The sequence below is a fragment of the Hemiscyllium ocellatum genome, chromosome 11 (genome assembly GCF_020745735.1).
Source record: "Hemiscyllium ocellatum isolate sHemOce1 chromosome 11, sHemOce1.pat.X.cur, whole genome shotgun sequence".
Taxonomy (NCBI): Eukaryota; Metazoa; Chordata; class Chondrichthyes; order Orectolobiformes; family Hemiscylliidae; genus Hemiscyllium; species Hemiscyllium ocellatum.
This window is the reverse complement of record NC_083411.1, coordinates 43826647-43850256: the sequence shown is the minus strand read 5'-3', so window position 1 is coordinate 43850256 and position 23610 is coordinate 43826647. Positions and strand designations below refer to the sequence as shown.

Genomic DNA, 23610 nt, shown 5'->3' with positions numbered 1-23610 from the left:
TACTCCTACCAAAGTGAATACTTCACACTTAGCTACATTGAACTCTATCTGCCGCCTTTCTGCCCAGCTCTGCAACTTATCTATATCCCGCTGTAACCTGCCACATCCTTCTTCGCTGTCCACCACTCCACCAACTTTCGTATCATCCGCAAACTTGCTCACCCAGCCTTCAAGCCCCTCCTCCAGGTCATTTATAAAAATGACAAACAGCAATGGTCCCAAAACAGACCCTTGTGGAACACCGCTAGTAACTGCTAGTATTGGGTTATTTGAATATAGAACTGTTAAGCTTATGAATGTGTGGAAGATGGTAGTTGGTGGATTGGTCATTGTGGTCATTGGACAATGGAGAACTCAAACACTCAGAGAGTTAGGCTATTTCCATCGGAGACTTGGTATGTTGCTGCATGAGAGTGTGTTATGAACCTCTGATCCTATTTCTGCGAGACACTTCAAGGGATCAGCAGGAGACACTTTGGACCATGCACCCAAAATTGGATATTCTAAATTGACCCACAGCTGGAGAAATCAGGCCTAACAGAAAATTGGCCAAAGTAAATTAAACAGCAGCCTGCAGCTATTGACTATAGAGAACAGTGGCAACCAAGGTCAAAGAGCTCACAAAGATTAAGGGGGAACCAATTACAAACATCCTGAGGATGGTGTACTGCAGAAGTATCAATCAGACTTTCTGGCACCTTGACTTCCAGCTGGTGCCTGAGAATGTGCACTTTACACTTCCCTGACATACCAACAGTGAAGCTTGTGGGTGAGAGTCATTTGAATGCTTTGAACACAGCTCATGATCCGATTGGCCACAGAACATTCTGGAAGATCTCAGGCAACGGGGGATAAGAACACGTGTGGTCACCATCCCCTCAGTGAAAACTCACAGTGAAGATTCTCAGGGAAGTTTTGCAGTGAAGACTCATGACAGAAGATCATGCAGCAGCCCATGAAGACCCAGAAGAAAATTGTCCCTGACCTGAAAAACCCACCTTCATGGAAGAGAGCTAGCCGTACGTCGGAGAGGAAGAATATTTCAATGGCCCAGCTCAAAGATATTGATCATCATAGGCAATATCCTGTCTCAGATGGATGGAGGTTGACGGAGAGTAAATATTCTGGGAATTTGGGAAATACTAACATTCGTGTTTTAATAAGGAACATTTGTTAATAAAATCAAGTTGAACAGCAAACTGAACTGAACTCAGTGACAAGGACACGTGGGTAAAATATTTTTAAGATGTATTTTTGAACAGAGTCCAAAGCATGGACAAAACCACCATCTGCAAGTTCCTCTCCAAGCCACTCACCTTCTGACCATATCGCCCACTGTTCATTCAGAGTCACCAGCTCAATGCCCTGGAACTCAGTTGTGAATGGCATTGGGGGTCTATGAACAGCACATGGACTGTAACAGTTCAACGCAGCACCGTTTTCCCAAGGGCAACAAGGGATGGAAAATAAATGCTGCCACATCCAGCGACACCCACATCCTATGAATACATTTTTAAAAACCAACAGTAAGAGAACAAGCAGGGAGATGTAATTTTCAAAATCAGTGTTGTATTGTACAAAACCATCACAGAGCCCCTCACTCTTGCTGATTGTTGCAAATTTTCTAAATGTGTAAATGAGCTGGGAAGGTCCATTTTTAATTATACTCAACAGAACACTAAGCCATAGAGAGGAGGTGATCATAATATGAATAGGTATCTGAACAAGAAGAGAAGAGAAAAGCACTGGATAATGGGCACATAAAGGTCAGCAGATCAAAGACCCAAGTTATGGTCATTTGAACCTATGGAAAGGCATTAGAGTGAAGCTGTGAAGATTACGGTTGAAGATTTGGGAAAAATGAATAATTTTAATTTTCATGTGTCATGAATGGCAGAGGATAGAAGCACAAAAGTGGAACTATGAAAATGGATTGACTTTGATTGGACAACTTTTTTTTAAGGTGGGTTTTGTTATTTAATGTAGAAACTTGTGCAACATTAGGGAGAGAGGAACAGTCACTGGAATCCCATATATTAGCACGAGGACTAAGGCAGGAGCCTCAGCTCATGTCAAAGAACTCATGATACAGGAAACATAATGCTCAGTAATTCTACCACACTCCACCCTGCTCCAAATTAATGCCCATATTTGCTGTTGACAGAGAAGATGCCAGCTGGTGTTACACCTGGCTGAGTTTCTGAACATCCCAGGAATCCTTGCTGGGGTTACAACGGTGTGCATCATCACAACAATGACTTTCCAGAGTCATTGTTTACAAATCAAACAAACATTCTCATAAATGTTCACATCTCTGGAGTGGCCAGAAGTTGCACAGAGTTTGAGAGTTCTGCAGAATCAGCTCTGTCTCCGTATCTTTCCCCTTTGTGTTGTTTTAAGAACGGACCCCAATCAGGAGCTGCTGTGCAAGCGGCAGAAAGTTTCTGTGAAAATAACAAAGAAATGTTGAAGAAACTCTTCCTGATTTTAAACAATATTTAACCAGATTAATACCTGATTTTATTGAGATTTTCCTTTAATACATAGCATTTCATATTGTACTGAAAATATATTTAACCTGTGTATGTATTTTGGAGATTACACTCCTGTGTGTAAACTCTAACTTCTTAGCAGTGAAGTACACTGAAGGAATGTGTTATAACTTATAGTTTACTGTGAGCACTGCCACATTAACTGAAGCAGTGTTACTGAGCCATTAATTTAGTCTCACTGACAGCTAAATCTTCTTGATGCAGGACATATCACCGATTGACTTTCATTACCTTTAACATATCTCCTGATCATTCATTCCAGAGACATGGTGTGTGCTGAGGACACTGTGAGAGCACATTTACAAGGCGTGTTAAAGGGGTTCAGGAAGAGGCTTCACCAGAACTGAATGAAGAGCGAACTGGGATGGACAACAAAATGTCAAATGCTGAAGCAACACCAACATTCCTACAGCATTTTTAATCTTTGCCTGCTCTGGGATGCAATTAATGTCTCTTATCAGGAAAGCCATGTTGCTATTGAAAAAAAAATGCATTCACATCTTTATAACAGTAAGATGGTTCTAGATGGTGAGCAAGAGCATGAACATAAAAGGAAACGTGAGAATGGATGACCAAAATCTTTGAAATTTTTAAAGGTAGTTTGGAAAGAAGAGAGAGGGGAGAGGTAAAGATGTTCATGGAGGTAATTGCACAGCTCAGAGCTCAGAAACAGCAATGAATAGTGAAGAGATTATAATCAGGTATGAGCCAGATACAGAATTGGAGAAGCATAGTGACGTTGGAGTGTTGTGTGACAAGAGGAGGTCACACACGGAGTGAGGAACAAGGCCATGGAGAGATCTGAAACCAGAATATGAATATGTAATTGAAGCATTCCCAGACCAGGAGCCAGCAGAGGTCAGTGAGCCCAGGAGTTATTCATGAACATGACTTTGTGCCAGTGTGAATACTTGCAGCAGAGTTTCAGATGAACTCCCGTTGACAGGGGATGATAGATCGAGGCCAGCCAGGGAGCAGTGGGATAATCAACACTACAAGTGGCCCATTGTCAGTTTCCATAATGCAACCAGATAGACCCCACCATCTCCTCCTCAACACCAGCACCCACTCAAAACAGACTGACTGCTTCACAGACAAACTGAGCATACACTTGCTCCAAATTACTGCTGGGATGACTGAAAACATTCTCTTCAGGATTCCACCATGAACTTCATATTCCTAGATACCAATTGTATCCCTCTCCCTGGAAACCAGACAGTTCACAACCTTGCTGCCAGATATGATTGACCCTGGATTGATCTTCCAATCACATAACTGCAACATCACTATTTCACCCCCATGTCACCCAAATCTGCCCCACCTCAGTTTACCCAGTGTGAAAGCCTCCATCCATATCTGTGTTAGTGATAGACTCACCAGGTTAGAGTCCCCACAAGCAGGAAATGTAGCCTCAAGGCTGACCAATTGATGTGATGTGAAATTGCCATTTCCTAATTAGAATTTGAGATGGAGCGATAAACATATGTTTGTGGTGGATCAAAATACCCCATTGGCCTTTGGGATGTCCCTCCTTGTACGTGCCCTGAATATTCTTCAATGAGAAACTGTTTTTAATAAAATGCTACCAAGGTGGACATGTTAGTGGAGGATGAGATACCTGCACATCCCGTGTAAGGGTTGTGTGCATTAATAAACTTGTCCAATTTTGTAGAAGGTCAGTGGTTTGCCTTTTTGTACCTCCCTAGTCAGACTCTCTTTGATCTGGTAACCTCGTGATCCAGTACCTGCAGAATTTCTGGTTTTCCAAAGAACAGTTTTCCAAAATAATCGACAATTTTCAGCCAATAATTTCCAGATATTTATTGGTTGTAAAAGCAGATTAAAATGTGGTAAGCATTTGAAAAGAGTTTAATGTCAAGGATATGTTTTGGACACTAGCTCATACCTGGCAAACAAAGTTACACCTGAGGACAGTCTTATTTGTCATTCATTTCAGAGGAAGTGGTCAGGAGTATGTCCACGACACAAAAGGCAAATCATTAAAAAAAAAGACCAGAACACATGAGACAAACCGAGCTACAAGACTGGCTCAAGATGAGGAGGGTAGTCACCAGCCCTCCACAAGAACCTGTCTAAGTCTGATGACCCCACAGTTTAATAGCCTCCAAGGTTTTCCAACAGAAATTTATTCAAGGCAAATGCCATTTTACAAGTCAATATAGAGTCATAGAGATGTACAGCATGGAAACAGATCCTTCAGTCTAACTTGTCCATGGTGACTAGATATCCTAACCTAATCTAGTCCCACCTGCCAACACCCAGCCCATACCCCTCTAAACTCTTCCTATTCATATACCCATCCAGATACCTTTTAAATGCTGCAATTGTACCAGCCTCCATCACTCCCTCGAGCAGCTTATTCTGTACACACACTATCCTCTGCGTGAAAATGTTGCCCCCAGGTACCTTTTACATCTTTTGGATAGTAGAAGACAAGTGTGGAATGAAGACGGGATGGTTGAAAAGTTTCTTTGCTGACACTGATACGATATCTCCTATGGTTTGACACGTTCTATGGTTCTTCAAAGGCCCAGTCCGAAGGCTTCTGGGTAAGGAAATGAAGCAGGCGAATGCATCCAGACGTGTCACTGATAACTGTGAGTGGGTGAGGAGAATGAAATAATGAGGAATGGAGGCGTTAGGGAAATGGAGGTGTAGATGAAGGAAGAGTCTGAGTCCTGTGGGGGAAGGGTTGGTGAAAAGTCAAAGTAAGAAAATCAGCAACCGAAAAGGGCAGTGCAAATCTAGGTTCATCTCTGGGTGTTGGGTGACAGAGTACTCACAGGAATTTGAATTCACCTACAACATTTCAATCACCCTGACTGAGAACAACCTGAGACAATGGCGGCACGGTGGCACAGTGGTTAGCACTGCTGCCTCACAGCGCCTGAAGACCCGGGTTCAATTCCCGACTCAGGCGACTGACTGTGTGGAGTTTGCACATTCTCCCCGTGTCTGCGTGGGTTTCCTCCGGGTGCTCCGGTTTCCTCCCACAGTCCAAAGATGTGCGGGTCAGGTGAATTGGCCATGCTAAATTGCCCGTAGTGTTAGGTAGGGGTATGGGTGGGTTTCGCTTCGGCGGGTCGGTGTGGACTTGTTGGGCCGAAGGGCCTGTTTCCACACTGTAAGTCTAATCTAAGTCTAATCTAAAAAAAAATGTCCTTTCCAACGAATACAAAAGGAGCCCTGCCCAGCTGAGCCTGCAAGTGCAGCCATGTTCCACTGAGCAGTGAGTACAACCCTGGACACTAACACCAACATTCAGGGAAGAATCAACACAAGACACAACATTGTTTCTTCTACACAAAGAAAGATAATGCCCTGTAATCTCTGCTAAACTCGAGGCATGTGAGTACATTTAACTCTCTTGGCAAGATGGGATCAACAAATAATGATGATGTTTACATGAAGAATTTGAAATCAATGCAACATGAAATATTAACCAGTGAAATTTAATTTTGACAAACACACCAATTACCTGGCTGCTCTCTTCTCCCTGGCTTTCAGTGACTGGGTGTGAAGGAGTTGGACAGGAAAGTTCTGGCTTTGATACAAACCCTCCCTGTTTGACCAAGAGACTCTCTAATTGGCTGCCTGTAGATGCAGCATCATCAGCTGATGTTAGGTTTCACCAATGAAAAGCTTTTTGCTGCTAATTTTAACATGTTTTGCACACGCCATTGGCACTTAGGATGATAACTATACTCAAGAGGGAAAAAGTAAAAAGTGAGAATATGAAGGTGGGGAACAGTGCAGGTTACAATGTCAGGAATAACACACTATTGACAAGCCCCCAGCTGGTGAAGCTCCCATACTCCAGTGTGCCCCAAGAAAAGCTGACACCATCTAACACTCTGCTGGTTATATTTGTACTCATGGCAAGTTCCATTACCAAACACCCCAATGCTCACTGACCAACATGGTCACATGGTTAAACAACATCTGATCTTTAAATTCACATTGTTGTTTTCAAATCTCTCCATGTCCTCATTTTTCACTCCCTATGAAACTTCCTCCATTTCTCTCACCTGGATATCTCTGGTTTGTTACCTGTGCCACGTGATAGCGATGCAAGGAATAGGAAGAGATATCAGCTGAACATGCGGCTGCAGGGATGGTGCAGGAGGGAGGATTTCACGTAGCTGGTAATTGGGGCTCATTCTGGGGAAGGTGGGACCTCTACAAACAGAATGGTCTACACTTGAACCAGAGGGGTACTAATATCCTGGGTGGCGATTTGCTGGTACTAGCTCAGCAAGGGGATGGGAACCTGAGGTGTAGTTCAAGTGCACCGGAGGATGAGAGTAGGGAGGACATGGACAGACTTCATGGTCACAGGAACGTGCTGGCAGACAGCAAGCTGATTTGAAGTGTGTCTACTTCAACGCCAGAAGTATCTGAAATAAGATAGCTGACCTTGCAGCATGGATAGGTACCTGCGACTTTGATGTTGTGGCCATTTTGGAGACATGGATAGAGTAGGGTCAGGAATGGATGTTGCTGGTTCCAGGGTTTAGATCTTTCATTAAGAACAGGGAAGGTGGTAAAAGAAGGGAGGTGTGGTCTTGCTAGTCATTGACAAGATAACAGTCGCTGAAAGAACTTTTGATGAGGACTTGTCTACTGAGGTAGTATGGGCTGAGGTTAGAAACAGGAGAGGAGAGGTCACACTGCTGGGAGTCTTTTATAGGCCTCCACAGAGTTCCAGGGATGTGAAGGACAGGATCGGAAAAACGATTCTGGGCAGGAATAAAAGGAACAGGGTGGTAATTTTGAGGGAATTTAACATCTCCAATCATTGACTGGAAATGCTATATCTCTAGTATGTTGGATGGATCAGTTTTTGTCCAATGTGTGCAGGAGGGTTTCCTGACACAGTATGTCGAAGGGCCAACAAGAGGGGAGGCCACACTGGATTTGGAGCTTGGTACTGAACCAGGCCAGGTGTTTGATTTAGTGGGAGGTGAGCACTTTGGAGAGAGTGACCATAATTCAGTTACATTTAGTTTCGTGATGGAAAGGGATCGGTACATTGCCACAGAGCAAGACTTATCAATGGGACAAGGGCAATTATAATGCGATTAGGCAAGACTTAGGATGCATAGAATGGGGTAGCAAAATGCAGAGGATGGGGACAATTGAAATGTGGAACTGGTTTAAGGAACAGATATTGGCGTCCTTGATAGGTATGTCCCTGTCAGACAGGGAACACGTGATAGGGTAAGGGAACCATGGTTTACTCTGGAAATTGCATCTCTTGTTAAGTGGAAGAAGGAGACTTATGTGACGATGAGACAAGATGGTTCAGATGAGGCGATGGAGAGTTACAGATCAGCTCGGAAGAATTTAAAGGGAGAGTTAAGAAGAGCAAAGAGAGGACATGAGCAGTCTTCAGCAGGTAGAATAAAGGAGATGGGAGAGGTGTTAAACAAATAATTCTCATTGGTTTTCACTCAGGAAGAGGAGAATAATGTAGAGGAGAAGAATGAGATACGAGATATTAGACTAGAAAGGATTGGGGTTAGTAAGGAAGAGGCGTTATCAATTCTAGAAGGAGTTAAAGTAGACAAGTCCCCTAAGCTGGATAAGATTTATCCGAGGATTCTCTGGGAAGCTAGGGAGGAGGTGTTGGAGCCTTTGGCTTTGATCATTGAGTCGTCATTGTTTAGAACCAGAGGACTGGACGATTGCAAATGTTGTGCTCTTGTTCAAGAAACGTAGGAGAGATGATAATTATAGGCCAGTGAGCCATATGTTGCAGGAAAAGTTTTGGAATGGATTATAAGAGATAGGATTTATAATCATCTAGCAAGCAACAATTTGATTGCAGACAATCAACATGGATTCATCAGGGGCAGGTCATGAATCACAAACCTCATTGAGTTTTTTGAGAAAGTGACCAAGCATGTAGATGAGGGTAGGGCAATTGACGTGATGTACATGGACTTCAGTAAAAGGTTCCACATGATAGGCTGTTGGAGAAAATGGAATTGAGGGTGATTGAGAAGTTTGGATTAGAAACTGGCTTTCTGTAAGAAGGCAGCGAGTGGTAGTTGATGGAAAATATTCAGCCTGGAGTCGCGTTACTGGTGGTGTGCCACAATGATCTATTTTGGGATAACTGCTGTTTGTCATTTTGATAAATGACTTAGATACAGGCATAGGTGGATGGGTTAATAAGTTTGCAGATGACACTAAAGTTGATGGAGTAGTGGACAGTGTGGAAGAATGTTGCAGGTTGCAAGGGGACTTGGGTAAACTGCAGAATTGGGCTGAGAGGTGGCAAATGAAGTTCAATGCAGCTAACTATGAGGTGATTTACTTTGGGAAGAATAACAGGAAGGCAGAATACTGGGTCAATGTAAAGATTCTGGGTAGTATTTATTTGTAGAGGGATCTTGGTGTCCATGTACATAGATCTCTGAAAGTTGCCATGCAGGATGATAGTGCTGTTAAGAAGGCATACGGTATGTTAGGTTTTATTGGTAAAGGGAGAGAATTCCGGAGCCATAATGTCATGCTGCAACTATACACAACGCTAGTGTGGCCGCACTTGGAATATTGTGTACAGTTCTGGTCGCCCCATTACAGAAAGGATGTGGAAGCACAAGAAAAGGTGCAGAGGAGATTTACTAGGATGTTGCCAAGTCTGGAGGGAAGGTCTTATGAGGAAAGGCTGAGAGAATTGGGCCTGTTCTCATTGGAAAGAAGAAGGCTAAGAGGAGATTTGACATACAAGATGATCAGAGGATTAGATAGGGTATATAGTTAATGTCTTTTTTCTAGAATGATGATTTAAGCTTGTACTCGGGGGCATAGCTACAAACTGAGGGGTGATAGATTTAAGACAGAGGCTGGTTCTTTACTCAGAGAGTAGTAAGGGTGCAGAATGCCCTGCCTGCCAATGTAGTTAACTCAGCCACATTTGAGAGATTTAAACAATCCTTGGACAAGCACATGGATGATGGTGGAATAGTGTAGGGTGATGGGCTTAGAATGGTTCACAGGTTGGTGCAACATTGAGCAGCAAAGAGTCTGTTCAGCTCTTTATTGTTCTATGTTCTATGTTCTATGTACACTCCTCTAATTCTGGTCACTTCACAATCTCCAATTTTTTGTCCTGCTACTGATGTCCAAGCCTTTAGCTCCAAGGCTTTGCACTCCGGAACTGTGCTCCAAATTACTTTCCCTGTCCACTTCCATTTTGATCTTCAAACATTTATTTACATGATTTGCATCCTTTTATGTAACCATGTGAAATTGTGCTGTGAAAGATGACTGCAAATTTCTTTTGGATGTTTGATGATATTTGCATTGCTGTATGAAAACATTGAATTGTTGTCAAACAGAGAGATTTGGAGGACATCACAGACATTCTGCTCTTCAATTGTTGAAAGGTATCAAGGAGTTACCTGCCATAAGGTGGAGCCCTCAGCTTGAACAACTCTCACAATGGCCACAATGGGAATCCACATAATACAGAAGGTGGTCATACACCAGCCCAGTGCTATTGCCCAGACAGGGTATTCAACTGGTCCATATCTTGGGGGAGCATATGTTACTAAGGACCACAGCAAGATGATCTGAAATGAAGTGAAAGCACAAAACAATTTCTCAAAAAGACTGAACAACTATAGCAGCAGTTATCGGCCATTGAGCCCCATTGATTCAATGACTTCATCTCTTACCTTTGGCCTTACTCAATGTGCCTGGCTTTGGGTAAAATGTGAGGTCTGCAGATGCTGGAGATTGGCACAATATCCCTCAATATCTTTGCTAAACATAATGTTAAATATGAGAAGGATAATTTTAACAACTGATTCAGCATCCACTGCTGTTGTGAGAGAGTATTCCAAACATAGACCATACTTTGTGTATAGAAGTGTTTCCTCACACCCCTCCTAAATGGTCTGACCCTAACTTTAGACTATACCCCTAATTCTAGATTCCCAAACCAGGAGGAATAATTTATCTTTACCCATCCTGTGCTTTGTTAATATCTTGAAAAACTTTGATCAGATCAACCCTCAACCTTCTAGATTTTAGAGAAAACAGACTTAATTGGTATAATCTCTCTTTATAATTTAACCCCTGCAATCCAGATATTGCTCTTGTGAACCTACAGTATGTTGTAACCCTTCCAAGACTGATGTATCCTTCCTAAGGTTTGTGGTCCCCAGATCTGCCCACAGTACTTCAACAAGAATGTAACCAGCCTATCTGGAGTTTGATCATTGTCACTTTAGATCATTAAAATGTGTAACGGGGTAAAATGTGTAGTGGGTGGCACGGTGGCACAGTGGTTAGCACTGCTGCCTCACAGCGCCTGTAGACCCGGGTTCAATTCCCGACTCAGGCGACTGACTGTGTGGAGTTTGCACGTTCTCCCCGTGTCTGCGTGGGTTTCCTCCGGGTGCTCCGGTTTCCTCCCACAGTCACAAAGATGTGCGGGTCAGGTGAATTGGCCAAGCTAAATTGCCCGTAGTGTTAGGTAAGGGGTAAATGTAGGGGTATGGGTGGGTTGCGCTTCGGCGGGTCTGTGTGGACTTGTTGGGCCGAAGGGCCTGTTTCCACACTGTAAGTCTAATCTAATCTAAACTAAAGTAACATCTCCTTACTGCCAGCAAACATGGAGAGATCAAAAGCCAACAGACTCTCCACCACAGCCAGAAGAGCCAAGTCCTTTGCCCAATCATCATCTCAATGTCCTTGATGAATCTGTTTGCCCCTGTGAACAACAAGAAAGCAGAACACAATCATATCGTCCATCCCGCACTGTCTGTCTCTAATGAGCAGGTTTAACCAGGGAAGAGATCATTCAGGATTGCAATCAGGGTGAATAAACTGTTCCCAATCACCAAGGTGATTACCTGGAAGGGGAACTGTAAACAGACTGATGGAGAATTAATTCTGTTTTTCCACAACCGCAGTGGGAGAAAGTGCTGACTGACTGAGTCAAATGGCAAATAGCTGTTGGATAAGGCTGAAGATGACTGGAACTGACAAGAGACTTTACAATGGGCTGTTATGTGATCAGAATTATGATGAGTCATTCAGGTCTGTGAAGAGCTAAGGTTGCAGGACATCAGTAACTGCTGTCTCTGCCAAATAAGGATGAGACATTTGAGATTGGTCATGTGCACAGATAATTCCAAATGAGGCATACAATTGGCACAGAATCCTGTGTATAGAGAAACTTGAGGAAATGCTTTTGTCAGCAGAACTTCAAAGATTAACTTTGCAGGAGGTACCCTATGTCAAGAGGCATGGTGAAGACACCGAGAAGTGTTCCAAACTGGCTAGCTGCAAACACTCCCCGGGAATAATGTTTGGGGTTAGTCACAGAACACAGGGTAGTGAAAGACAGTGATAGAGATATCTCTAGTACTTAAATGTGTGTGTGATTCATTTAAGTTCTCAATAAATTTATTGAGTTTTCTCGAGTTCTAAGTGTTTCTGCTGTGTCTTGAACTATGTAGAGACAGTTGTCTGTCAGAGATGGACAACAGAATTTGGCATTCCTGGTTGGATGTTGATGAGCAGTCGTTTTAAGTTACTCTGATGTTGGACATCGTACTGTCTGATTTTTCCAGAACCCCGATGGAGTAGGTGGAGTGTGGGAAGAAGAAGGTAGGAATTTGATTGTGAGAAAGACAGAAAAAGAAAAGCAGACACATTAAAGATGTTAGTGCTAACAGCAAGTGATGACTCAAGGGCACTCTGATTGGATAGGGTTTCACCAATATGGCTGGGAAATGGCCAAAGTAGTGTAAGTATAACGGTAAGATTGGTACAGGAATGAGAACACATGGGGACACTCTCTGGAGTATGTCAGAAGAGAATATGAGAAAAAGACACTTTAAGAAAGTGCATAAAGCTGTTGCAGTCAGCTGTCTGGTGGACGTCTGGGCAGGAAAGGAAATGTGTCATACCAGAGAAAGAAAAGAATTTGATGATTTATTCGTATTATAATGTATATGGACACTAAGAGTTGGAAAACACCTTGGAAATGTTGAAGGAAATATATTGGTGGCCCTGATTAAAAGGGCATGCCCAAACATTCTGTGAAAAATTGTCCAAAATGTGACCATAATAACCCTGACACATGAGATCAGTAGAAGGGGCCTGGACAAATCTGCAAATTAACTGGCAAACAGCAACATCCCCTTTGACTGAACCATTGTCCACCAAATTCTGTTCACGCCAAAACCCGCGCATAACTCGATCCGTTCACCCAAATGATACAGAAGAGTATTTCCAGTGTTTCATAGTGATGGAACTTTCACTTATTCTGCATTTCACTGAGGAATGGGTGAAGATAATTTCTGAGGCAAAGGAAGTTCTCTACAAAAGGCTATAGACGAGAAGGAGATTAAAACCCATGCAAAAGTGACAGATAGGGACTTACAGGCTCCAAGGCCTTGGAGTAAAATTTGGAATTGGGGACTGAACACTCAGGTCCATCCGTGGATCAGAATTGTGTTGCACATGATTGTTGTACTGCCCCTTTTAAACCCAAGCTCCCAAAATGAGAATATAAATGGGTGAAGGTAATTTGAATTCCCATCTGCTTCAGAGAAGAGGATGAGGAATATCATTTCACCCAAAGCATTCTCATGCAGTTTTGAAGACACAGGAAGATCCACACAAGCCCTTCTGAATTTAATTATTTTATTTTATTTCAGTCTTGTTCTGGTTCTCCTTACCGTAGATCCAGCTGAGACTGATCAGTTCTACCAGAGCTATTGAAATGAGAAGCCATCCTGAACAGAAATGATCCATCAAATTTAGCCAGTAAATCCCAGCCTAAAATTAAATGGAAAGTCAGAAACTGTTACTTCGGAATGTTAGAAAACTCTGACATTCAAAATAAGAGAATATTGGGTCATGAAGCATTTTCTTTATCTCAACAACAGAACATCCAACACTAATTGGTCTACTCATTCCTTTACAGTGTGGAGACAGTTTTGCTGTTTTCTGTTCCCCTACAATATTTTAACATCCTTTTTGAAATAAGTAGACCAAATTTCCATTTATTAAGCCACATGTGAATTCACAAAGTTGAAATATCCCATTGGATTTATTATGGATTCCTCTGTGTATCTCAATATCCCGTTTCCTATTGTGGGATATCCGTAAAGTAGTGTTACTTCTACAGTTATATTTACTTATGCAAGGTAAATGAACTCACACCAGTGTGTAATTGCTTCAACTAAGAGCTGAGTCAACTAGAATGCAAACTATGTGGAGGAAATACATAATTGTTTTCGTATTAGCTAAAATTGTATGCAAGAATGAAACGTGACTGCAAAACAATGGTAGATGTTACAGACAAAGAGATAAGGTGCTGTGAGGATGTAGGTTAAGCCAGAATAGCTTGCACAAGCAGTAGTTGTAAGTATCTGTTTCCCACTTTTGCAGAAACACAGGAACAAACCACAATTAAAAGGTCATAAGGATCAGAATGGTTGGGGAAAGCACAGATGGAGGGAGTAGATAATGGTGAAGAAAGGATATACCTAACAATGGGCCACAGCAGGATGTGGTCAAATGGCCTTGTGAGGCCAGAAATAAGCATTTTGTCACAGACAAGTCCGGATAAGGCAAGATTAGATTAGATTAGATTAGATTACTTACAGTGTGGAAACAGGCCCTTCGGCCCAACAAGTCCACATCGACCCGCCGAAGCGCAACCCACCCATACCCCTACATTTACCCCTTACCTAACACTACGGGCAATTTAGCTTGGCCAATTCACCTGACCCGCACATCTTTGGACTGTGGGAGGAAACCGGAGCACCCGGAGGAAACCCACGCAGACACGGGGAGAACGTGCAAACTCCACACAGTCAGTCGCCTGAGTCGGGAATTGAACCCGGGTGTCAGGCGCTGTGAGGCAGCAGTGCTAACCACTGTGCCACCGTGCCGCCCACAAATATAAACAGGAGATATAAACAGGAGTAATGGGTGCCGATCTTAGAAAAGTGGAAGGTGTAAATGGGGAGGAGCAATGGGATAAAAAAAGGAACCAAATTACATAAATATTGTGAATTAGTTGAATTCGTGTGTATGTGTGTGTGCGTCTGCCTTGTAGACAGTGGACATCGCACCCTCTTGCAAGAATAAAATAAATGACACTACTGATTCAGATCTTGTCTTGGACTGAAATTATTGAAGTGAGTGAGCTTTGTTTCTCACAATTGGGGGCTCATCCGGGATGTTCTTCCATCACCGGGGGGGGGGGGAGTGGCTGGCTCTGGACACTGGGAAGACGCGTCCCATTCCCGATTGAGGAGCGGTCTCATGTCCCATTTTGGTCCGCTCCCTTGGGCGACTGGTACAAATCCCACAAGAGAGACATTTGAATCAGACAGTGAAAGTATATTGATAGGAAATACGGTAAAAAGGGGCCAGGCAACTCTGTGCACAGACCAGGGTAAGAAAATTGACTTTTAAGTATTGCCTTGGTGGCTGGGATTGAGTTTTAGTAGTTAATAAGGGACTAACGAAGGAACTCAATATGGGCTGTGCCGTGGGTAAGCAAAAAGCCTCCGGGAGAACAAAAGAAGAAAAAGGCAATGGAAATGGAGGCGGGGTCCCTTACAACATACCTCCAGAAAGTCCGTTGGGCAGGATGTTGTGGAATTGGAAAAATAATACTTGTACAAGGGAAAAAGATGATTAAATATTGTTGCTTTGTATGGACTAAGGAATCCATTCTTCGTCCCGCCGTCTTCTGGCCAAAATACAGGTCGGACAAAGAATGGGTTTGTAAATATTTGAATTTATATGTCAATGAAAAACAGCCTTACAGTCAGGAGGAATCAGATTATGCTTCAAGTCGGAAAGGCTAGTGGCTGAAGGGCTACTGAGGGTACACTTTGTAACTAAATCATGGCCAGACAACCAGAAAAATATTCAAAAGAAAGAGGGCTGAAGCAAGGAGCACCCAGAGGTGTTGTTGCGGGAAGCTCAGGAAGTGTCTGTGAGATATGGTGTGTGTGAGAGAGAGAATGAAAAGAGCTGCACAGCTGGTAGAAAGTTTAACCCTTTGTGATTTGGTTTGAATGCACATTTGTTTGTTGGTGATTGAATGTTTGCGTTTTATTCCCTGGAGCTTGAGTTCCAGGACTGTTTTGAATCTGATTTCTTTTATGGAAACTTAACATGATTTCTTTTAAGGTTAAGGATTCTATAGTGATTATGAAAAAAAAACTCCTGTTCTTCTTGCAGGTCATGACTGCCTTACTATCAGTTTCTAACTAATCTCTTTTATCCTTACATAAAAGTGATTTATGGAGGACAGTTGAAGTTTCAGTTCAACATTAGATTGTAGTAAAAACAAAATCCTATAGTTAATATCTGTGACCTTGGATTCGGCCATTGTTCATGCATTAGAAGTTCTTTTTAACTTGAATAGACAAATTCTTTTAAGGCAGCTCTGATTATTTCACAACCTATAGCATTGTAATTGAGCAATGATTGATCAGGACTACATAAGAAAACTAATTTTGGATTTAAATTAAGGGACTAAAACTGGGCAATTATAGTGGATTTCAAAGTTGGGAACTATATGCATTTTACATTTTAAATGTTGAATACTGAATAAATGAATGTAAATATATAAATATATTTACAAGTTAGGAACAGGCTTTAAAGTTAGTCAAGCATAAATTGATGAATTGGAATTTGAAGTTATGGGGAGCAAGAAATATTACAATATTTCTTTAAAAAAATTCTCAAGGTCTACATAAAATATTGGGTGATGAAGAATGGCCATTAGGTGGCCCTAAGGCAGTTGGTTAAATCGGGTCAGCAATTGATCTGGCAGCGTAAGGCAAAAATAATGATAAACCATGGTTGATGAGATAATAAAGAAATGGACAAAACTAAAAAGAGAAAGAAACCGAATGGTCAGGGAGAGATGTTAAGGGGTCTGGTGGACAGGAACAAGGATCGAAATGGAAATCCCCACAGGCGGGATGTTATTACTGTGAAAGGAGGGGTCACTTTAAGAGAGAGTGTCCAGATTTGAAAAAGGAAGTAAAGACAGTACCGTTTATGAACCTTGATGAAAAATAGGAGTGTCAGGAGTTCCAGCCCCTGGGGACCCACCAGGAACCCTCGATAAACTTAAAGGTGGGACTTTATAAAGAGGACGTAGTTTTCCTAGTTGATACAGGGGCAGCAAGGTCTTCCTTAAAATTTAAGCCCAAGGCAGAGGGAACGAAAGAGTTAATTGGATTATGGCAACGGTTTTGTGATGAGAAGCACAAAGAATCAGTTTTGCGCTCATAACAAAATACTGCCACCAAATTGCGACTGAAGTAACTGCAAATGGTGCTATGAAATCTGTTGAGGTTCTTAAAAATGAATGTACTCGAGCAAAACAATTACAGATACAAACAGTGACTGGTAAACAAACAGAACTGCGCAATTACAGTTTTAAAAATGTTTTGGTCATTTGTTGCGTTTCCACCCTGAATTGCAGATAATGATTTTTATATTTATATAATATATAATTAATAATTAATATTTACAATAAATTGATTGTGCTAGCCTGAATCAATATTAATTGGCAGGATCCCTTCACGCAGTCTCAGTGACCTGTCATATTGATTCATGGTTAATTTAAAACATGACTGCATTAATTCATTGTTAATTAAACAATGGAAAGCTACATAACTGGCTGATGAGGTAACGAAAGCAGCTCTGAATCTACAGGAAGCAGTGCTTTATTCCCTAATACCTCCTGTCCCAGGTCCTCGGGAAGTTCCTATCTCTGGCCACTGCCAATCCCAGAAACTAAAGATTTGTTCTTAAAGAAGTATATACTGGGCTTGTCCTCTTCTTTGTCTTTCCTCAGGAAACAGGCTTTATTGGCACAGACTCCACCCCTTGAATTCGCTGTTCATCCAATTCAACCGGGAGATTACGTCTTAGTAAAATCATGGACAGAGACTAAATTCCAACCGGACTGGGAAGGGCCGTATCAGGCTCTTTTGACCACCAAAACAGCAATAAGGACGGTGGAGAAAGGCTGGACTCACTACACTCGGATCAAAGGGCCAGTGGATTCTCCAGTTGAGGAAGAAGTCTGGACAGCCGGATCAACGCAAGAACCACTGAAACTCAGGCTAAAGAGACTTAGAATAACTGATTATACAGTGGGGACGTGAGCACGGGATTATTTCTGTAGGATTGTATATTAAGTCTTTTTGGGCTTTAGCATGATTTTTAGAATACTGGGAATGCTTAGAGTTATGATGCTAGCCCTCTTAGTATTGGGATTTTGTCAAATATCCTTTTCATATGTATTATTAACAGTTCCTGAGTCTGATAATCCACAAGTAATAGATGCTGATGCATGCAGCTTAGTAAATTGTGGGGATGTAGAGACAGTACCGCAGCTCAGAGAAACATCTTAAGTCTTATGGGAATGGCCTTGGGGATGATACTTGGTATAATGGTCTCGTCACAGTACACCGAGCCCCCTTCCGGCCAGCTCGCAATTGTCCCGATAAAAAGTGTAACCCAATATACCTAATGATAAAGAAAACCACATGGCACGAAGCAATTCTGGGGGGACACCTAGGAGATACAATTAGATGAAACATTTGGGATAGAAATGAGAACAAACGGCAAGGGTTTCTCGGGCTGTTGTTGCGAATTAGTGTAGGACAGGGAAAACGGGAAGAAATACTGGATAATAAGGTACAATATTTCACCACTCCCGATGACCATAAAGTAGTAAAAATTATAGAGGTAAAGGACTTAAAACAGACCATTGAAATAGAAACTGGGTACGGGGATGCAAATGCCTGGGGTGAATGGGTAAAGGATACTGTAAAAAGTCTGAACTGGAGTAATTGCTATGCATGTGTCTCCGGTAGGCCAGTGGCCCAGGTGGTTCCATTTCCACTCGGGTGGAAGCGAGACAGGCAGGGCATGAAATGTATGATAGCCCTGTACCAGGATGAGACTGCATGGAATGATAGGAATTGTACCTCCCTATCTCTGATGTTCCCTCCCTTGGAGAAGAAAGATTTAAAAGCCACCCCACCCCCTACGTTTTCAGCCTCAGTTGGAAATCACACGTCATGTGTGCGTAGACAAGGTACAAATCAGTCTAGAGATTTGGGGGAGCTGAAATTGAGTACAGAGATTAAGAATGTCACTGAAACGGACAAGGGAGGACACTATTCAGCACTAAAGTTTCCCCGAGCGGATCTGTGGTGGTACTGTGGAAGCAAAATATTGAGACCCACCCTACCTCCAGATTGGAGAGGGATATATGCAATTGTACAATTGGCAATTCCATTTACCTTGGCATTTGAGAAGGAAAAGATAATAGAGAAAAAGGGAAGGGGTAAGGGATTACTGTTAGACACTTCTTTCGATGTCAGGATTTATCTCGATTCAGTAGGAGTCCCTGGGGGTGGGGGGGGGGGGGGGTGGAGATTGGTGGGGGGCGGGGGGGTGTTTCCCGATTAGTTCAAGGTTCGCAACCAGATTGCAGCAGGCTTTGAGTCAGCTCTCTTCTGGTGGGTAACAATTAATAAAAATGTAGATTGGATAAATTACATTTTCTATAATCAACAGTGATTTATAAATTATACATGAGATGCGGTTAAAGGAATATCAGAACAGCTTGATGTGACAAGTAGGCTGGCATGGGAAAACAGAATGGCCTTTGATTTTACGACCCAACCTCTATTCCTGGCACTTTCCCCTGCCACCGCAGGAACTGCAAAACCTGCACCCACACCTCCTCCCTCACCTCTATCCAAGGTCCTAAAGGAGCTTTCCACATCCATCAAAGCTTTACCTGCACATCCACTCATATTATTTATTGTATCCGTTGCTCCGGATGCGGTCTCCTCTACAATGGGGTGACTGGGAGCCTCCTAGCAGAGTGCTTTAGGGAACATCTCCGAGACACCCGCACTAATCAACCACACCGCCCCGTGGCCCAACATTTCAACTCCCCCTCCCACTCTGCCGAGGACATGGAGGTCCTGGGCCTCCTTCACCGCCGCTCCCTCACCACCAGACGCCTGGAGGAAGAACGCCTCATCTTCCGCCTCGGAAACACTTCAACCCCAGGGCATCAATGTGGACTTCAACAGCTTCCTCATTTCCACTTCCCCCACCTCACCCAAGTTCCAAACTTCCAGCTCAGCACTGTCCCCATGACTTGTCCAGACTTGTCCGACCTGCCTAGCTCCTTTTCCACCTATCCACTCCACCCTCTCCTCCCTGACCTATCACCTTCATCCCCTCCACAACTCACCCATTGTACTCTATGCTACTCTCTCCCCACCCCCACCCTCCCCTAGCTTATCTTTCCACACTTCAGGCTCACTGCCTTTATTCCTGATGAAGGGCTTTTGCACGAAACATCAATTTCGCTGCTCGTTAGATGCTGCCTGAACTGCTGTGCTCTTCCAGCACCACTGATCCAGTACCTTAACAGAGGAATTGGCTGAGAAGTCAGGAGTAGACACATCTCTCCCAGGATGGCTTGAATCATGCTTTGGAAAATTGAAGAGGGTGGTGGTTTCCATCCTTACTTCCCTGAGAGTAGTAGCAGGGGTATTGGTGGCCATTGGCTGTTGAATCATACCCTGTATAGGAAGGCTCACCCAAAGACTGATTGAGACAGCTTTAATGAAACAGACGTCCCTAAAAGGGAATCAGGCAGAGGAACTTTATCGACTAAATAATGAGGGGATGAGTGAGACCAAGATGGATGAAATCTCCGGAATGATGCTTGCGAATTTTGGAGGTGATGCTTAAAAGAAAAATGCAGAAGGTAACAAATAGTAATTAAAGAAAAAAGGGAATTGTGGGATATAGGTAAAGTAGTGTTACTTCTGCAATTATAATTACTTATGCAAGGTAAATGAACTCACACCAGTGTGTAATTGTTTCAACTAAGAGCTGAGTCAACAAGAATGCAAACTATGTGGAGGAAATACATAATTGTTTTCGTATTAGCTAAAATTGTATGCAAGAATGAAACGTGACTGCAAAACAATGGTAGATGTTACAGACAAAGAGATAAGGTGCTGTGAGGATGTAGGTTAAGCCAGATATGCTTGCACAAGCAGTAGTTGTAAGTATTTGTTTCCCACTTTTGCAGAAACACAGGAACAAACCACAATTAAAAGGTCATAAGGATCAGAATGGTTGGGGAAAGCACAGATGGAGGGAGTAGATAATGGTGAAGAAAGGATATACCTAACAATGGGCCACAGCAGGATGTGGTTAAATGGCCTTGTGAGGCCAGAAATAAGCATTTTGTCACAGACAAGGCCGGATAAGGCAAGAAATAAACAGGAGTAATGGGTGCCGGTCTTAGAAAAGTGGAAGATATAAACGGGGAGGAGCAATGGGATAAAAAAAAGGAACCAAATTACATAAATATCGTGTACTAGTTGAAATCAGTGTGTGTGTGTGTGTGTGTGTGTGTGTGTGTGTGTGTCCCTGCCTTGTAGACAGTGGACATCGCACCCTCTTGCAAGGGTAAAATAAAGGACACTACTTGTCTCGGTCGCAAATTATTGAAGTGAGTGAGTTTTCTTTCTCACACTGTTTTAACTGCCTGGTAACATTATGCTGTACAAATCTCTGGTGCGGCCGCATTTGGAGTATTGCATTCAGTTCTGGTCACCGCATTATAGGAAGGATGTGGAAGCTTTGAAAAGGGTGTGGTGGAGATTTACTAGGATATTGCCTGGCATGGTGGGATGCTCTTTATGAGGAAAGGCCAAGGGACTTGAGGCTGTTCCATTAGAGAGAAGAAGGCTGAGAGGTGACTTAATTGAGACATCGAAGATAATCAGAGAATTAGATAAGGGGGACAGTGAGAGCCTTTTTCCTCAGATGATGATGGCTGGCATGAGGGGACAGAGCGTTAAATTGAGGGGTGATCAAAATAGGACAGAGTTTCTTTACTCTGAGAGTAGTAGGGGCGTGGAGCGCACTGCCTGCAACTTGCCAACTTTAAGGGAATTTAAATGGATTGACATATGGACAAAAATGGAACAGTGTCGGTTAGATGGTCTTCAGACTGATTTCACAGGTCAGCACAACATCGAGGGATGAAGGGCCTGTACTGTGCTGCAATAGTCTATGTTCCATGATGCTAATAATATTGATAACACATTCATCAAAACAGCAAAAGCTTACATTCAGAGAGAAATTTAATGTAATGAAATGCACAAAACAGCTTCAAACTCCCATGATCTCTCTCCTCTCCCATGACCTCAATCTACCATAGCCCCCTTTAACGTATATTTTACATCTACCTTCCATCTGCTGACTCTCACAATGTTACATTTACCTTTATTAAATTATTTCTGTCATTTCTGATCCAATTTAAATATATTTCTGTGTGTTATATGAGTAACTGCACCACCCAATGTTGAGATTATAACATTTTTGTGAATGACAAGGCTGTTTAGTCTATCTTTATTTAGCTGATAGTCGTTTACTAACATCCTAATGTTGCAGGGTTTCATTATAGAATCAGAGATTCATACAGTACGGAAGAGGTCATTCTGCCCATCAAATCTGTACTGTCAAAACTCCTACACAAGTTCCACTTTCCCACACTCGCCTCAGAGCTTTGAATGGTAACATTTCAAGTGCTCATCCAAATACTTTTTAAAGGTTGTGAGATTTCCTGCCTCAACTACACACTCCACCACAACCCTGGTCAGCACATTCCAGATCCCCACCACGCTCTGAGTGAAAAACCTCTTGCCATTCACTGTAAAATTATGCCCCCTTGTTATTAACCCTTCAACTAAGGTGAACAGCGGCTTTCTATTCACACTGTGCCTGCCCCTCATTATCTTAGACACTGTTATCAGGTCCCACTATTCAACCTTCTCTGCTCCAAAGAAACATACCTGAGCCTGTCCAATCTCTCTTCATAGCAATAATACTCCATTCCAGATGATGTCCTGCCGAATCTCCTTTGCAACCCTTACAATGCCATCACAAAATATTTTCATAAACGTTTGCCTCCACTGTTCAAACAGGACAATAATTCCATGATCAAGTTGAGGTTAGTTGGCCTGTAATTTTCCATCTTTTGCCTGACTCCATTTTTAAATAGGGAGATGCTGGAGATCAGAGTCAAGAGTGTGGTGCTGGAAAAGCACAGCAGGTCAGGCAGTATCCAAGGAGCAGGAGAATCGACATTTTGGGCATAAGCCCTTCACCAGGAATGAGGCTCGTGGGCTGGGGGCGCTGAGAGATAAATGGGAGAGGGGTGGGTCTGGAGGGGTGACATGAGCGATTTTCCAGTCCTCTGGGATTGTCCCTGAATCTAGTGATTCCTGAAAGATCACCCCTAACGCCCCCATTATCCCTTCAGTGATTGCCTTTCGGAGATCACTCTTTGTCTCCCGTAAAGCCCAAAGCCAGCATGGTCCCTCTTCTTTCTGCAGGACGTCACTGTCTAAGAATTAGGAGAGTACATCCTGATGATCCATCAGTTCTAATCACTCGATGCTTGTGTGTGTGGAACAGCCTTGCTTTACTGTCAGCCCCACTCTCAGTCCACTTCCTGTCAGACTATAGATTCTCACACGTACTTCCCCAATTCAGGAGGGAAAATAACATCCAGAGAAACTGCACAGAACGTAGCAGCTGGGAGACTCTGACTGAAAGTTCCAACTCGTTTAAGGCCCCAAAGGCTTCTGCTTAAAACTAAAACTAAAAACTAAACCGAAAAGCTAAAGAAAAACTCGAGAACCTGGTATGTGAGAGCTGGCTATACCCAGGATACTTCCATTGGTCCAACTTTAAAAATTCACCCCAAGGCCTCATTAAATGGCTACTTTCACAGAGACAGCTCGGCACCTCTGCCTCTTTTCGAAAGGAGAGGACAAAATATTCTCTTAAACTGACAGTAAAACATAAAACCAGGTGCATATTCTGGTTAAAAAAAAAAGACATCCAGGCTCCAGAGCAGACACGTCAAAAGGTTAATTGTTAACAAGCTTTGGAAAGCCATTTCAAG

The 23610-nt window shown here is 42.8% G+C and overlaps 1 protein-coding gene across 1 annotated transcript in view; it reads right to left on the bottom strand.

Moving 5' to 3' along the window:
* Positions 1 to 1922: 1922 nt before the first annotated feature.
* The window catches only part of LOC132820319 (sodium- and chloride-dependent neutral and basic amino acid transporter B(0+)-like), a 69726-nt gene continuing 48038 nt past the window's right edge, over positions 1923 to 23610 (bottom strand). The window contains exons 11-14 of the mRNA XM_060832343.1: positions 13280 to 13379; positions 11192 to 11301; positions 9986 to 10156; positions 1923 to 2444 (exon numbers count right to left, since the gene is read on the bottom strand). Of these exons, the coding sequence (XP_060688326.1) occupies positions 2307 to 2444; positions 9986 to 10156; positions 11192 to 11301; positions 13280 to 13379 (519 nt within the window). The 3' untranslated portion in view covers positions 1923 to 2306. The remainder of the gene's footprint in view (positions 2445 to 9985; positions 10157 to 11191; positions 11302 to 13279; positions 13380 to 23610) is intronic.